We start from the raw sequence: 15,273 nt of genomic DNA on the forward strand, positions 1-15,273 counted from the left end.
CACATTCCTGTGAATGAGTAAAAAGTGTTCCTTTTCATAAGGTAAGAACAACAGTAAATAGTGGATACCAGGCTTTGCAATTGTGTATCTTTATTATGTTAAAGATTACTTTAGATAAAGCAAATTTGGATTGCAGTTCTAGATTTATCATAAAGATTTATCTTAAAAATGAATGACTTTGGAAAAATTAACTAGATGTTCTGAGTCTCCATTTTTCAACTATGAAATGAGGATTATAGTTCCTGTTACTGTAATAGAAATGTGATTCCTTAAATTGTGAGCCTGTGAATGGAATCCCCTGTAGTTGTTGTGAGCAGTGGAATGATCAGATCAGAATCAAATCTAAAAAGGATCATTTGGACTGCATCAGGGCCACAAACTGATGGAAGCCAGAATGAAAGGGGAGGGATGTTGTGGGAGGCTAGTGCAGTGGACCAGAAGTGGTGCGGGGAGGGGAATGATCAAGTTAGTGTTCTATTTTAGAGGGGGTTAATAAGATTTATTAAAGGTATCAGTAAGCGATACAAGAGCAAGAATGGCATGAAGGACATGGTGATATTTCTTGTCTGAGCAATGGTATGGGAGGTGGTACTATTTAATTAGATGGGAAACCTGTTTCTTGATGAACATTAAAAATTTCGTTTCAAAAGTACTGAATTAATATCCAACTGGAAAAGTTCAGAGTTGGAGATCATATATATATATATTTCAGTTTTCCTTTGCTACTCAGTTAAAGCGTTGCTTCCTCTGGGAAGCCTTCTCTGACTGCTGTTTGCTTGTGACCTTCACACTGTGCAACTATTTGTATAGTATCACTTAATACATTGGTGAGTATTACCTATGTTATCACTGAGTGTTGAAAACCATGGCTTATTCAACTTGGAAATCAGAATGTCTGTGATACATGTGACATAAACAGGTACTCCTGCCACAATCTTTTCATTGAATGAGTCAATAAAAGATTAATCTTATAATGCATTTAAAAGTTTTGCCCCTTGTTTTGTAGACCACTTACTTCTATTAGGAGACGTCAGCTCCTACGAAGGCTACATGGAACCAAGAAACAATGTAACTTACTTTGTCCTCTTGGGCCTCACCCAGGATCCAAAGGAACAGAAGATCCTTTTTGTTATGTTCTTGCTCTTCTATATTTTGACTGTGGTGGGAAACCTGCTCATTGTGGTGACTGTAACTGTCAGTAAGTCCCTGGACTCACCTATGTACTTTTTTCTTGCTAGCTTATCATTTATGGATGTCATTTATTCATCTTCCATTTCTCCCAGATTGATTTCAGACTTGTTGTTTGCAGAAAATACCATATCCTTCCAATCTTGTATGACTCAGCTATTAACAGGACATTTTTTTGGTGGCTCAGAGGTCTTCCTTCTGCTGGCAATGGCCTATGACCGCTATGTGGCCATCTGCAAGCCCTTGCATTATTTGGTGATCATGAGGCAGTGGGTGTGTGTTGTGCTGCTGGTAGTGTCCTGGGTGGGAGGTTTTTTGCATTCAATAACTCAAGTTATCACTATTTATAGGCTCCCATTTTGTGGCCCCAATGTCATGGATCATTTTTTGTGTGACATGTACCCCTTATTGAAGCTGGTCTGTACTGACACGTATGTCATTGGCCTGTTAGTGTTAGCCAATGGAGGGCTGATCTGCAGTATTGTGTTTATGCTCTTGCTCATATCTTATGGTGTCATCTTGAACTCTCTAAAACACCTTAGTCCAGAAAGGAGGTGGAAAGCCCTCCAGACCTGTGGTTCCCACATCACTGTGGTGGTCTTCTTCTTTGTTCCATGTATTTTCATGTATGTACGACCTGCTAAGACCTTCGCCATTGACAAATCATTGAGTGTGTTTTATACAGTCATAACTCCCATGCTGAACCCATTGATCTACACCCTGAGAAATTCTGAGATGTTAAATGCTATGAAGAAGCTTTGGGGAAGAAATTTTATATCTTTGAGTAGATAAATGTATCATTCACCATGAAGAGAAGTATTTGACATTAGGGTCCATATCTTTGGATTGCAGAAGTCCTCCTTTTATTTTTTTAAATATTTTATTTATTTATTTGAAATAGAGATCACAAGTAGGCAGAGAGGCAGGCAGAGAGAGGGAGAAGCAGACTCCCCACTGAGAAGAGAGCCTGATGGGGCCTTGATCCAGGACCCTGGGATCATGACCTGAGCCGAAGGCAGAGGCTTAACCCACTGAGCCACCCAGGCGCCCTTCAGAAGTCCTCTTAAGTTTGATCGGACTTCCTTTATTTGTAAGAATTTAAGTAAATTATAATTAAAGTATGAAGAGTTTCCCTTGTGGCTAGAATGTAAGGTCCATAATACCTTGTTAATCTCTTCACTTAGAAATGTGTAATGCCTCTATAGCAAAGAATCCATGCTATGTAATGAATCACTGAGGACATTTTTTTTTATGATTACATTAATTTTTAGTTATTTAAAAATTTTTTAAAAACATTTTTTCTGAGACAGTATTATTTTGTTAGAGTCTATCAGTTAAATTTATCCTTTTTGTTATATTATTTGTAATAATGCTATGTAGACTTTTCCTTATTAATTTTTGGTTGCTTTAGATAAACATATTTAGACTAATACTTTTAGCTTACATAAGAAAAATTGAAGTGTAATAGATAAAAATAATAATATTGAAAACCTTACAGAAAGAGATAAAGTATAGAATAAAGTTCTGTTTAACTCTCAGCATTGTTTCCAATTCTCTTACCCAGAGGCAGTTGCTTGATCTGTATCTTTAAGCTCCTCAGGGAATAATCTGTACAAATTCAAGAGTAAATATCTATGTGTGAGTCTTCTATGTGTATGCAAATGCCTTACTATAGAACTTTTATTAAAAGATTTTATTTATTTATTTGGCAGAGATCACAAGCAGTCAGAGAGGCAGGCAGAGAGAGAGAGGATGAAGCAGGCTCCCCGCTGAGCAAAGAGACTGATGCAGGACTCCATCCCAGGACCCTGGGATCATGACCTGAGCAGAAAGCAGAGGCTTAACCCCCTGAGCCACCCAGGCACCAGTATTGATTTATTTTTAATTGAAATATAGTTGACATAAAATATTACACTAGTTTCAGGTTTATATCTTCGTGATTCAACAGTTAAGTACACATGATAGTCGGTGGGATTAGGGAGGGAGAGAGGTCTTGAGCAATTCCTTGGAGAGCCCTCATTTTTCCAGACCCCTTGACTTGGGCTCCCTCTGTTTTTCATGGCAGGAAGCCTGGCCTCTGACTTGGCATTCTTGTATCCACAAGGGGATGGGGGTGAGGGATGGGTGGGAAAGCCTAGAGCACTACTGGGTTAAGCCTCTCACCTGGCTGACCATCCTTTATCCTCCTGGTGGGTCAGGAATAGAATCAGAGCTGTGGCCAGATGTGGAATTTTGGGGGATTTCCCTATGTCTCCCTGCCATATGAGTTCTGCAGAGGGACAGCATACCGTAGATATCAGGTTAGGGTGGAGCGAGTGCTCCTAGGCAGCCTCAAGACCTCTCAATGGGAGGGCAAGCTAGGAACTGAAGTGGAAAGCCAGCTCCAAGGATGCTTTTCTTGAGCAGAGGAAAAGCTGGAGATTAACCCTGCAGAGTCCCAGAACATCAAAGTTCTGCAGAAAGATCTGGAATGATTTGCCAAGCCCTGAGGCAGAAGAGGATCACTCTAAGATATACCCAGGCCCACGTGTGGCTCACCCTGAAGATTCTTTTGGGAAGGTGTTTCACCAAATAACCTTATCTGACCCTTTGAGCCTCAGTACCTCAGTTTCTACAACACATGTAAGCTTTGGCCCCTGCTACAAAAGTGGATAGTGGAAGCTGACAACAACGAAAATCTGCAGGAGATATACAAAGTAGGGATCCTTGTGCAGACCCGAAAGAGCAAGTGAACAAGTCTGGAGAACCCTGTGAAGTAACCTGGAGAACATGCTCCTGTAGTGCCTGAAACTCACCCACGTGCAGATCAGCCCCATTGCCCAGCAGCTGGGGCATGAGAAGAATGTGGTCTGACTGGACTTATGCAATGGTCATCAGCAGGGACTACTGGCCAGGAGAGGATTTTGAGGCTGCTGGGTCTCTTTTTTCAAGGGTACCAGTATCCTTTCTTCCAGGACCAGGGCCCAGCTAGGTACCCCTGCCTATGGGACTCACACTTCACTACCCTATACTCCTTGATTCATTTCCCTGAGGGTGGAGCCTTTCCCTCAGGGTCTGTCACCACTCTAGGCTCTCCCATGCTTTCAAACTGAGGTGTTGGCCCTTCCCAGGAATAGGGGTGGGGGACAGAGGAGAGGGGAGAGCTAGGGAACAGTACCTGGGGTTTGTCCCAGGGCTTTGGGATCAAGTTCTTCATTCACTGAGAAAGGATTTGGGAACACAAAAGATGTAGGGGCTAGGAGTTTGGGGGGATTAGTTGGAGGCAATTCAAAGTTCAAGGATCCTTTTTTTTTAATCCTTGAATCACTCATCACTTTGTTCTTAAAGAAGCCTGGGACACAATAAACCAAAAAGTCCATTACAGAATGCTGGTCATGAAAAGTGTAGCTTCCATCTGTTACCATCCATGACCAGCCAAAGTCCCCACAATATTATTGATTATTCCCGCTAGGCTGTACTTTTCATTCTTGTGAGTTATTTATTTTATTCGCCAGATATTGTACCTTTCAGCCCCTTCACCTACTTCCCTGATCCCTCCACTCCCTTCCCCCTGGAAGCAGGTATTTATCTCTGTATTTATGAGTCTGTTTTTGTTTTTTGTTTGTTTCAGTGTGTTGATTAAATTCCACATAAAAGTGAAATCTTTTGCAATGTCTTAAAGATATGCCATACTAGTCCATATAGATCTCTTTGTTTTTCTTATACTCCATGTACTCACTTAAATATATACTAAAATAAATATCTCCATTCCTCTTCATGTTATTACTTTTTTCTGTAATGAAGAAATTTATAATTGTGTGTTTGTGAATATGTGCAGGTATGAGTTGATAGGAGAGGAATTGTTAGGAATGTATTTGAGTCAATGGTCAGATAGCTAAATGTTGAATTTCATAGTTATTGCCAAATTGTTGTCCTTGAGATTGTACTAATAGCTACCCTGCTGCTCAGTCTGTGAAAGTACTTCTGTCCATATTCTCCACAACCACTCACAGATACATATTCATGGTATAAGGCAACCAGAAAAATTGCAATCTTTCTCATATTATTGAGTTTGGGTAACTTTTCATGTGTTTAAGGAATCATCTATTTTTTTTTTGTCTATTTTGGGTAATTGTTGATCTTTTCTATACTGTTATTAGTGAGTACTGTCCTTTACTGAAGAAATTATCTCCTCCACTGTTGTATAAGTATTTGATATTTTTCTGTTATTGAACTTGTGATGTGTTTTAATACTTGTATACATTATAGAATGCTTTTGGCATGTGAGTAATGTCCTTATTAATTTAATATTAAATTATTTTTGGCTTATATATCTTCCTTAAAAAGACTTTCCCCATTTCATTCATACCAAAATATTCTTCAATTGCTTTTATAGCTCTTAATTTTAAAGCTTTGTTAAGCTCATATAACTTACATTAAAACTTTTGATCCATCTAGAATTTATTTTTTTATAGGCATTAAAGAGGTATGGATTTTTTAGTTGGTTTTCAAAATTGCAGTGTTTTTAAAGTTTCATAATTTTCTTTTTGTCATTGACTTGAAGTCCTATTATATCTAAAGCTCCATATACACTAGGATCCCATCTAAGATTTAATTCTATTTCATTGATCTCTATTCCTGTCCCAGTTGGTACACAATAAAATTGCTTTCATATGTAAAACATTTTGTATATACCTCATTTTTTATTCAAATTTATGTCTATGCTTATATATTTACATTTCAAAGAAAAGTTTAAAATAAAAAATGGTTTTACGCTGAAATAAAATAAATAAGTTTAACATTAATGGAGGGCATGTATTGCATGGAGCACCAGGAGCGGTGTGTAAACAATAAATTCTGGAACACTGAAAAGAAAAAAAACATAATGGGAAATAATAAATTGACAAATTAAAGTAAGTTTAAATAAAATAATTTTAAAATAAGTTTAAAATAGTTTAGATACAAGACAGTATTATTTTAAATAAATAATATTTGCATGGGATCTTCTTAAAAATAATACTGTCTTGTATCTAAACTATTTTAAACTTATTTTAAAATTATTTTATTTAAACTTACTTTAATTTGTCAATTTATTATTTCCCATTATGTTTTTTTTCTTTTCAGTGTTCCAGAATTTATTGTTTACACACCGCTCCTGGTGCTCCATGCAATACATGCCCTCCATTAATGTTAAACTTATTTATTTTATTTCAGCGTAAAACCATTTTTTATTTTAAACTTTTCTTTGAAATGTAAATATATAAGCATAGACATAAATTTGAATAAAAAATGAGGTATATACAAAATGTTTTACATATGAAAGCAATTTTATTGTGTACCAACTGGGACAGGAATAGAGATCAATGAAATAGAATTAAATCTTAGATGGGATCCTAGTGTATATGGAGCTTTAGATATAATAGGACTTCAAGTCAATGACAAAAAGAAAATTATGAAACTTTAAAAACACTGCAATTTTGAAAACCAACTAAAAAATCCATACCTCTTTAATGCCTATAAAAAAATAAATTCTAGATGGATCAAAAGTTTTAATGTAAGTTATATGAGCTCAACAAAGCTTTAAAATTAAGAGCTATAAAAGCAATTGAAGAATATTTTGGTATGAATGAAATGGGGAAAGTCTTTTTAAGGAAGATATATAAGCCAAAAATAATTTAATATTAAATTAATAAGGACATTACTCCAACATGGGGGCTTAAGTGGGTAGGAGAAGAATAAATGAAACAAGATGGGATCGGGAGGGAGACAAACCATAAGTGACTCTTAATCTCACAAAACAAACTGAGGGGTGCTGGGGGGAGGGGGTTTGGGAGAAGGGGGTGGGATTATGGACATTGGGGAGGGTATGTGCTTTGGTGAGTGCTGTGAAGTGTGTAAACCTGGTGATTCACAGACCTGTACCCCTGGGGATAAAAATATATGTTTATAAAAAATAAAAAATTAATTAAAAAAAAAAAGATCCCATTTAAGAAGATTAATTTAGGAAGAGTTTACAGCTTTCTCGTACTGAGAACTGTTATCCATGAGTAGGTCTTTTCATTCAACAAGTCATCTTTCATGACCTTGGGTACCGCTTCCATTTTCTGCCCATGTGAGTTAATACTTCTAGGTATCTGCTGTTCTCCATCCATGGCCCCTGAATGCTGCTTTGCACTTTTGCTTTAAGGAAAACCATCTCTTTCAGGAAGTGTGTCTGAAGTCTTTGCTGAGCATCCATGTGTTCATGTGCAAACATCTGTACTATGAAATCATCACAACTGATGGGGATAAGGCTTCCTCTTTCAGTTGGCATGTGCTAGAGCCTTTGTCCTTGCAACCTTTCAGGTCCTCTTCACAGTGTGGCTGCCTTTGTGTGCTTCCACTGTCATAGACCACTCATGCTTGACATAAACCTTTGGCTGAAACTTATCTGCATAGACACTCATTCTCTTGGTCTCTTTGTTGGTGTCAACAGTAGGTTCGTACCCCAAATAGCCAAAAGAATGTTGAAAAAGAAAACCAAAACTGGAGGCATCACAATTCCAGACTTCAAGCTGCATTACAAAGCTGTAATCATCAGATCAGTTTGGTGCCTGCATAAAAACAGACAAACAGATCAATGGAAGAGAATAGAGAACCCAGAAATGGAGCTCAATGCTTTGGTCAACTAATCTTGGACAAAGCATGGAAGAATATCCAAGTGAAAAAAGACAGTCTCTTCAACAAATGCTGTTGGGGAAATTAGAGAGCCACGTGCAGAAGAATGAAACTTTCTTATACCATACACAAAAATAAACTCAAAATGGATGAAAGACCTAAACGTGAGGCAGGAATCCATCAAAATCCCACTGGGCAGCAATGACCATTGTTCATCATCCTTGGCCTCTGATACAGCAACTTCTTACTAGACATGTCTCAAGAGGCAAAGGAAACAAAAGCAAAAATGAACTATTAGGACTTCACCAAAAGCATCTGTAAGCTAAGGAAAAAATTGAAAAGGTAACCTCTGGAATGGGAAATGATATTTATATGTGACATATCTGATAAAGGGTTAATGTTGAAAATCTATAAAGAAGTTATCAAATTGAGCACACAGAAAATACTCCAGTCAAGAAATGGTGAGAAGACATCTAGATGGCTAACAGACATATGAAAAGATGTTCAACATCCCTCATCGTTAGGGAAATACAAATCAAAACCATGATGAGAAACCACCTCACACCTGTCAGAATGGCTAAAGTGAACAACAGGTGTTTGTGAGGATGGGAGAAAAGGAACTGTCTTACAGTGTTGGTGGAATGCAAAGTGGTGCAGTCACTCTGGAAAACAGTATGAAGTCTTCTCAGAAACTTAAAATGGAATTATCTTATGATACAGCAATTGCTCTACTAGGTATTTACCCAAAGGACACAAAAATACTGACTTGAAGGTACACATCCATCCTGATGTTTATAGAAGCATTATCAACAATAGCGAAATTATGGAATAAGCACAACTATTCATTGATTAATGAGTGGATAAAATAGATATGGTGTGTGTACACACACATACACAGACACAGACACACACACACACACACCCTGAAATATTACACAGCCACCAAAAAGAATGAAATATTGCCATTTGCAGTGAGGTGGTTAGATTTAGAGTGCATTATTCTAAGGGAAATAAGTCAGTCAGAGAAAGATAAATACCATATGATTCCACTCAAATGTGGATTTTAAGAAACAAAGCAGGTGAACATAGGGGAAGGGGAAAAGTAAGAGAAGGAGGCAAACCACAAGAGACTCTTAACTACAGAGAACAAAGGGTTGGGGAGGGGAGGAGGGTGGAGGATGGGTTAGATGAGATGAGTATTAAGTATTAGGATGAGTATTAAGGTGGGCATTTCTTGTCATGAGCACTGGCTGTTATATGTAAGTGATAAATCACTGATTTCTTCTCTTGAAACTAATACTACACTATATCTTAACTAACTAGAATTTAAATAAAAAAACTTAAAGAAGGAAATAAAATAAAAAAGAAAAAGGAAATTTCAATTTGCATAAAGAAATAGAGTCCACGAAGAGTCAAATTAAGGCAAAATAAAATATTTTATTTACCTTAAGAATAAATTGAAACTTTGAAAGAAATTTCAAAAATAATTTAAATTCTATATAATTTTTCCAGTAGTACAAGAAATTAGATGCTCTGTAAACATACTAAAATGTAAAATAAAAATCATTTAGAGAGTGAAATAAGAAAAAAACCCATCTTAACAAATTGGGTATAGAAGGAATTTACCTCAACATATAAAGGCCATATATGGCATATCCGTAGCTAACATCATACTCAACAGGGAAAGGTTGAAATCTTTCCCACTGTAATTGGGCACAAGATGAGTGAGCCCAGCTCCCACCTCCTTTTCACATAAAAATGGACTAAAAATCCCTGTGAAAACTGAGCCTTTTGTACATATAGGTCATGCCATCAGTGAAGTGAGAACAAATTACTTAGAATGTTTTCTTAATTTTACTACCTATAACAGTGTTTCTTATCAGAGTCACTATCTATCCTTGCATTGCAGCTTTAACCTTACCTTCAAAGGAAGACCTTCCCTGATCGACTTCTCCATGTAGAAATCTCCATGAGTACCCTGTTCACTTATTATTAGCCTTGAGAAGACTATGTTTAGTTTACTAAATTGTCCCCTTATTTACTGTCTGACTCTCTTATGAGAATATAAGGTCCACGTAGGAAGGACATTTTGCATAATTTTTTCCTCTTTTTCCTTAATTGCTATGTACTTACAGCAGGTTTCCTGGCAGTAAATAGGAACTCCAAATTAAAGAAATTATTAATTTAACAAATAGTTATTATGCCTAAATATGTGAGTAAATAAAATGTCTAACCACACTAAAATTGACTATTAAATAAAAGGAAAGAAAAAGTTGCTATGACAAGAGGGAAAATATGATGAATTAATCTTCCCTAACACAAAATGGCTGGATTGAAATTTTGTTCTTGACTTGGTAGTAGTTTTACAATGGTTGTAAATGTATGTTTTTTGTTTTTTTTGTTTATGTTACCTCTTTCTGACCCTAATCATGTGATTTGGCCTAATAGTATCATTTTTTAAAAATATTTTATTTATTTTTTTGGCAGAGATAGACCCAGAGAGAGAGAGGGAACACAAGCAGGGAGAGTGGGAGTGGGAAAAGCAGGCTTCTCGCTGAGCAGGGAGCATGATGCCAGCTCCCCAGGACCCTGAGATCATGATTTGAGCCCAAGGCAGACACTTAACCAACTGAGCCACCCACGCACCTGACCTAACAGTATCTTTATAGGGATATTTTTAAAAGTTTTTTATGGAAATTTCCAGTGAATTTAATTAAGCAAGAATCAGTCTTGGACACTTTCCAATTCTAGGACTTAATGAGGAATGTGGTTGGAAGGGATAAAATGCCCAGTGATCTTTGATTGTGTTGGGAAGAAGATACTATGCTCCTAAAAACTGATACTCATTTTTAGGAGGTTTCTGTTAGGCTTAAAGCATCATCCTAATGAAAAACAGAAGAAAGACTCTTAAAAATCTCAAATCAGCTAATCTGAGCAAGCCATCAGGACAGAATAAAGATGACTAAAGAGTTGAATGATATTTTCCTATTTATGCATTAGTAAGAAAGAAATTACTTGAGAGAAATCTCCCTGGGAAATGACTAGCTGTTCCCCTTCTTATGTAAGTATGGGGTTTTCTTGTCTTTTTGAGAAATTATCTTACTGTGCCAAATTTTTGTTTTTCTTTGTAGACCCTGGAATTCCTAGGAAGTAATCTACAATGTAAATAAAAGCAACCTTCTGAATAACCAGAAGGCTCCACGGAGGAAATAGTTAAATGAAATTAATATATCCTCAAGTAATAATGCAGTTTTTTTGCCCTCTCTTGTCAAACTGGATGACAAAAAAATTCCAGGTCCCTGTGAATGTGTAAAGTGTGTTCCTTCAGATTGTGGATATGCCTATACAAGGTAAGAGGAACAATAATAGCAGAGACAGTTTTTGCAATTGTATGACTTATCTTTATTATGTAAATTCAGATTACTTTGAGATAAAGCAAACTTGGATTCTAATCCTAGTTTTATCACTCAAAAATGTGTGACATTGGAGAAATTAATGGGGACTACAATTCCTATTACTGTAATATAAGATGTGATTCATTAAATTGTGAGTGAGTGGAATCCACTATAGTATTGTGAGCAGTGGAGCGATACATCAGAATCAGATTTAAAAAGGACCATTTGGCTGCATCAGGACAACAAACTGAGGGAAGACAATGCAAGGTGAGAGATGTGGCAAGACCCAGAGTGCAGTGAGAGAAAAGTGAGGGGAGAAGGGAAATGATTATGCTTGTGATATATTTTAAAGGGGGTTGAAAGGATTTGTTAAAGGTATCAGCATGTGATATGAGATCAAGAAATACATGAAGGACACTGTGATATTTCTTGTCTAAGCAAGGATGTGGAAAGTGGTACCATTTAGTGAGCTGAAAACTCCTATGTTTATCATGGAAAATTAAAATTTAATTTCATAAGTCCTGGAATGATATCCGTTTGGAGATATTCGTAGGTAGAGATATGATATATATGAAGTTCAAGAATTAAGGGAGAGGCACAACACTGGCATGCATTCCCATTTATTGGTCAGGAAAAGGAGGCATATCCAACCAAAGACCATAAGCAAGAGATCTCAGTGAGGGAAGAGACAGTCAAAGGCAGTAATCTTCCATTCCTAGTTTGATCCACTCACTTTGAGTATGTCAGTTACCCTAAATAGTTCTCAAGTACTTCATTTTTGTGACTTATATACTGTGCACCTTTGTGTGGAATTCCTTTGCCTTCTTTTCTTGTTTTTCCTCTTTTCTGTTGAAACTCAGCTAAAGCATTGCTTCTCTTGGAAGCCTTTCTTGACTGATGTTTGGTAATGTATTCCTACCCCTGATCTTTCCATTGTGTGACTATTTTTGTAATGGCACTCATTTCCTTGGTGTTGTCAGTGAGGGGAGGAAACCGTGGCTTGTTCGACTGGAAATTATAACATCCATTACACATTTGACAGAAACAGATACGCCTTCCACATTCTTTTAATTAAATGAGTCAATAGAAGATTAATCTTGTAATGCATTCAAAAGTTTTTCCCCTTGTTTTGTAGACCACTTCTTTCTATTAGGAAATGTCAGCTCCTACGAAGGCTACATGGAACCAAGAAACAATGTAACTTATTTTGTCCTCTTGGGCCTCACCCAGGATCCAAAGGAACAGAAGGTCCTTTTTGTTATGTTCTTGCTCTTCTATATTTTTTCTGTGGTAGGAAACCTGCTCATTGTGGTGACTGTAATTGTCAGTAAGACCTTGGGCTCACCTATGTATTTATTTCTTGCTAACTTATCATTTATGGATGTCATTTATTCATCTTCCATTTGCCCCAGATTGATTTCAGACTTATCGTCTGGAGAAAATACAATATCCTTCCAATCTTGTATGACTCAGCTATTTACAGAGCACTTTTTTGCTGCATCAGAGGTCTTTCTTCTGCTGGTGATGGCTTATGACCGCTATGTGGCCATCTGCAAGCCCTTGCATTATTTGGTGATCATGAGGCAGTGGGTATGTGTTGTGCTCCTGGTAGTGTCCTGGGTGGGAGGTTTTCTGCATTCAGTAATTCAAATTATCACTATTTATGGGCTCCCATTTTGTGGTCCCAATGTCATTGATCATTTTTTCTGTGACATGTACCCCTTATTGAAGCTCATCTGTACTGACACGTATGTCATTGGCCTGTTAGTGGTGGCCAATGGAGGGATGATCTGCACTATTGTGTTTGCGTTCTTGCTCATCTCTTATGGTGTCATCTTGCACTCTCTAAAGAACCTTAGTCCGGAAGGGAGGCGGAAAGCCCTCCAGACCTGTGGTTCCCACATCACTGTGGTGGTCTTCTTCTTTGTTCCTTGTATTTTCATGTATGCAAGACCTGCTAAGACCTTCCCCATTGACAAATCATTGAGTGTGTTTTATACAGTCATAACCCCAATGATGAACCCACTGATCTACACTCTGAGAAATTCTGAGATGACAAATGCTATAAAGAAGCTCTGGAGAAGAAATACCATGTCTTTTAGTCGATAAGTGTATTATCCACCATGAGGAGCATTATTTTACATTGGATCCCATTTTCTAAATAGGCAGAATTCTTCTTAAAATGATCCAGAGTCTCTTTGTTTAAAATTAATTGTTAATTAAAGAATTAACAGGATGATTGTGCTACAATAACATTTTCCTTCTTGCTATGTAAGGTCTACAGTGTCTTGTTGATCACTTTATTAGAAAGGTGTAATGCTTTTATCTCAAGGAGTTAATAATGGGTAATGAATTAGTGAGGAGATTTTTATATGATTACAATAATTTTAATTAAGTTATGTTTTAAAATTTGTTTTCTGAGATGTGTATTATTTTTATTTAGATTCTTGTTATTTAAGGTAATCTTTTTATTATAGTCTTTATATTATTTAATGATGTATAGACTGTCTTGTATATTAAATTTCTGCTGCCTTAGATATAAAATAAGCGTTTTCATAAGAAAAATTGAAGTGTGATGGACAATAGTAAGCAGTACAAGAGCAGATCCTGTACAACTGGAAACAATGTTGAATAAATTACCTACTTCTCTCTCAGTGTGGTCTCTACTCCTCTTGCCCAGAGTTAGTCTTGATCTGTTAAAGACTCATGAGGTAAAAACTTCGCAAATGCATTTTGATTTAAATACAAGTTTGTGTTTTTTTCTCTGTGTATTTAAATGTTTGCCTTTATTATGCAACTTCTTTTTAAAAAAATACACCTTTAAGTTGGCATAGTTTTGCTTATTTCTATGTTTTTAACTGAAGTATAGTTATCATTCAACATTACAGTAGTTTCAGGAATATAGCATAGTGAGTCAACAATCCTGTACATTAAGAGATGCTTTTAATGATAAGTGTCATTTTAATGTGTTACCATATAAAGTTGCTACATTGTTTTTGACTGTGTTTCCTGTGCTGTCCTTTTCATTCTTGTGACATATTTATTTTATCACTGAAACTGTGCTTTTCATCCCCTTCACCTATTTTTGCTTATCCCTTCATCCCCTTCTGTTCTGGCGATGACCAGTTTGTTCTCTGTATGTATGAGTACATTTCTGGGTTTTGTTTGTTTCACTGTTTTTTTTTTCTTTTTCTTTTCTTTTTTTGAATTCCACATATAAGTGAAATCTCTTGCAACATTTTGAAGATACTCCACACTAGTCCATAAGATCTCTTAGTTTTTCATGTACTCCATATTACTGATTTATAAACATTTACTAAAATAATAAATGTATTCATTTCTGTTCATGTTTTTACTAACCTTTTCCTACAAATTTTTTTTTGCAATAAGTATGTGTTTGTGAACATGTGCAAGTTTGAGTTCTTAGGAGTGGAATTGTTGATCTATGTATTTGAAACAATGATCAGATAGTTAAATATGAGTATTCATAGTTTTCGTCAAACTATCATGCTTGAGATTGTATTAGTAGCTAGGTTGGAGAAAGCCATGGATGACCAAATGGAATTGATTAGGGCAGAACTGAAAGCCACCAGGGATGATGTTCAAAATGCTCTCAATGAGTTCCAATCTAATCTAAATTCTCTAAAAGCTAGGGTAACTGAGACAGAAGATAGAATTAGTGATCTGGAGGACAAACAGATAGAGAGAAAGGATCAGGAGGAAGCCTGGAACAAACAGCTTAGAAGCCACGAAAACAGATTCAGGGAAATAAATGATGCCATGAAACATTTTAACGTCAGAATTATTGGAATCCCTGAAGAGTAGGAGAAAGAAAGATGTATAGAAGAGATACTGATACAAGTTCTCCATGAAAATTTTCCCAATCTCACGAATGGAACCAGCGTTCATGTACTAGAGGCAGAATGGTTTCCCCCCAAGATTATAGATTTTCAAAAGTCCTCGAGACACCTAATAGTAAGAATGAATAAATACAATTGTATGCAGACCCTCTTGAAAGCAGCTAGGACAAAGAAGCTCCTTATGTATAAAGGAA

The 15,273-nt window shown here is 36.5% G+C and overlaps 2 protein-coding genes and 1 pseudogene across 2 annotated transcripts; all 3 read left to right on the forward strand.

The window, feature by feature from the left end:
* Window positions 1-1,050: 1,050 nt before the first annotated feature.
* Window positions 1,051-1,980, forward strand: LOC101689819 (olfactory receptor 4A47-like). The gene has a single exon (XM_004781641.1). It carries the CDS (start codon window positions 1,051-1,053, stop codon window positions 1,978-1,980), a length of 930 nt encoding a protein of 309 aa, XP_004781698.1.
* Window positions 1,981-1,994: 14 nt separating this feature from the next.
* On the forward strand, window positions 1,995-4,280 carry LOC101693472 (annotated as a pseudogene).
* An 8,118-nt stretch (window positions 4,281-12,398) lies between these two features.
* LOC101689520 (olfactory receptor 4A47-like) lies at window positions 12,399-13,328 on the forward strand. Its single transcript, XM_004781640.1, has one exon. The coding sequence runs from the start codon at window positions 12,399-12,401 to the stop codon at window positions 13,326-13,328; it is 930 nt and encodes a 309-aa protein (XP_004781697.1).
* The last annotated feature ends 1,945 nt before the right edge of the window (window positions 13,329-15,273 follow it).

This window comes from Mustela putorius, unplaced genomic scaffold (genome assembly GCF_011764305.1).
Source record: "Mustela putorius furo isolate JIRA1106 unplaced genomic scaffold, ASM1176430v1.1 tig00000127_pilon_pilon_pilon, whole genome shotgun sequence".
In the NCBI taxonomy this organism is placed as follows: Eukaryota; Metazoa; Chordata; class Mammalia; order Carnivora; family Mustelidae; genus Mustela; species Mustela putorius.

What these genes read in the sequence shown, in the direction of transcription:
- LOC101689819 (XM_004781641.1), top strand. Translation starts at nt 1,051, where the DNA reads ATGGAACCAAGAAACAATGTAACTTACTTTGTCCTCTTGGGCCTCACC.
- LOC101689520 (XM_004781640.1), top strand. Translation starts at nt 12,399, where the DNA reads ATGGAACCAAGAAACAATGTAACTTATTTTGTCCTCTTGGGCCTCACC.